The 2126-nt window shown below is 37.3% G+C and overlaps 1 protein-coding gene across 1 annotated transcript in view; it reads right to left on the bottom strand.

Annotated features, from left to right (window-relative positions):
- LOC106106433 (phosphoinositide 3-kinase adapter protein 1) overlaps nucleotides 1–1937 on the bottom strand; it is a 4261-nt gene extending 2324 nt beyond the window's left edge. Inside the window, exons 1-6 of the mRNA XM_013287011.1 lie at nucleotides 1696–1937; nucleotides 1426–1592; nucleotides 987–1131; nucleotides 533–684; nucleotides 320–452; nucleotides 3–78 (exon numbers count right to left, since the gene is read on the bottom strand). Of these exons, the coding sequence (XP_013142465.1) occupies nucleotides 3–78; nucleotides 320–452; nucleotides 533–684; nucleotides 987–1131; nucleotides 1426–1592; nucleotides 1696–1744 (722 nt within the window). The 5' untranslated portion in view covers nucleotides 1745–1937. The remainder of the gene's footprint in view (nucleotides 1–2; nucleotides 79–319; nucleotides 453–532; nucleotides 685–986; nucleotides 1132–1425; nucleotides 1593–1695) is intronic.
- Nucleotides 1938–2126: the final 189 nt, after the last annotated feature.

Here is a 2126-nt window from a genome sequence, read left to right as displayed (position 1 = left end):
ACTCCAGTAGCTGCCAGCACACGCGCTCCAGACCGAACCGCGCCGCCCAGTGCAGCAGTGTCGGGTACTCCTCGTTACCTACGCAACCAAATATAAATTAACACTCACGCCACGCCTTTGATATGTATATTCAATTGGCCCCATCTTCTATATACCTACTATCAGAATTAATTTTAGAAAATGTTGAAAGGGAAAAGGGGAGAAAAATCTTATCAAAATCGTTTTCTTGCCCTCAAGAAAAACTATGATACGGACCAATAGTTGTCGTGTAAATTATCAGAGTGGTAGCTAACATTGCAATCGTTAAAAAATCACTTACTACAAACATCAGCTTTAGGGTTAAATTGCTCGGTGGATGAAAGCAAATTGAAATGCGGCGGTATGTTTTTCTGGAAGGCGCTTAGCATCCAGCTATCCAGTTGCTCTTTGTTCGTCGTTTTGAATCCAAGTGTCTGAAATAAAAAACATTATGATGAAAACTGATTCCAACATATTTTAAAGCAAGATTAAGCAATGTACTGCCTTTAGTTACCTGGCACATGAACTCCAGCGGGTGGTCAGATGCGCGCAGTAGCTGGTCAAGTTCGCGCAAGCGGCTCTCGCACTTGATCTGCCGCCGCCCCAGCGACTGACCGTTCTTGCTTACACGCACCCACACCAACATCGACACCTCCAGACACGACTCTACAAGTTACAACTCATTATAAACTGACAAGCTCACAGTCGAGTTTCACTAAGGGAGATTAACTAACAATTCGAAGTGCGACAGTCAATTTTGTTCTCGCTGTCAGAACAGTTCAAGCAGTGCGTTTCCCGGGTTAAGAATCACGCACAGTGGAAGCTAACCGAATAGAAAAATAGGATATTGGTAGCAATAGTAAAAAATTTGACTTAAATTTTTATTACGATGACTTTTGGTTTCTATAACATATTTTGTTGTATTTCTCTTATTTATTAACTTAATATAAGAATGTGATAAATGTTACCTGGTATATCAAACTGCAGCGTGTATGGATTTCTCTTCTTAAACGTTGGTATGTTTATAACTTCTCCTTTTTTGTCCACCATTATTTTTATACTATCTTCCTCCCTTATAGGATCGTTGAGTAACGCTATGACGCGGCTTTGGCCCTGCGTACGAAAAAACAATTAATTAAAATTAATGAATGCATCCTACCTTCATTGTTCATGTATCATCAATTAGTCAAACTGCCGCACTCACGGTCGCTAATTGGTCATTGAGGGAGACTTATATAAACATTACTGAAGGACTTTGAGAGCGATGGATAATCAACATAGATTTATTTATGCATAAACAATAAACTTCATATTAATTAAAAAGTGTTCTGAGCACTCCATGTATATGTTTATTTATAGTTTTATTTTTATAGCATTTATAGTTAGATTTTTCTAGAGTGTACTTACAATTTTGACTTTCTTCGGGACAATAGAGAAGCTAGTTCTATCCGCTGCCGTGTCTTTACAGTCCTTAGTTCTTAGAATACCGACTGCTGCTGTTAGGAACGTGTCAACGAACGAAGTGTCCTTTTCACGCACCGACATCATCTGCCATTGATCGATTGTAGGGTAGTCTGTAAAAATTACGATAAGTGTAAAACTTGTAAAATATACGTTCGTTTTTAAAGAAAAATAAATGGTCATAAAATTGTCTTTGTACATGTTTTTGATATTTACCTTCACAGTTATTCGATATAACGTTAGTTTTTTCCACCCCAAGCAACATTACCAGTACTTTTTCTACTTTGAATAAATTTTCAGTGTTCAATTCCCGCTTTAAGTCTGACAACTTGGTATCCAGATTTGGGCACAGTATGACAATTTGCAGTTGTGCTTTGGTCAGTTTGTCAATCTTTTCCTGTGACTCCGATGATAAAAGTTCCTCAGCTGTTATCGGTGTAACTCTGTAACCACGTAAAGATATAATATGCTTGTTTTGGCAAATTAAAAAAAAAACTGACTTTTTACTGGCATTTAAATAAAAATCATTCAAACGATTGCAATATTAACATCATACTGTCATTTTTATCTTTTCTCTATATAACAATATGTATCGACAGTGCATTTACTCTATTAACAGTGGTAGTGCCCGCTTTAACATCTTAGCA

The sequence above is a fragment of the Papilio polytes genome, unplaced genomic scaffold (genome assembly GCF_000836215.1).
Source record: "Papilio polytes unplaced genomic scaffold, Ppol_1.0 DF822178.1, whole genome shotgun sequence".
Lineage (NCBI taxonomy): Eukaryota > Metazoa > Arthropoda > Insecta > Lepidoptera > Papilionidae > Papilio > Papilio polytes.
This window is presented reverse-complemented; position numbering and strand designations above follow the sequence as displayed.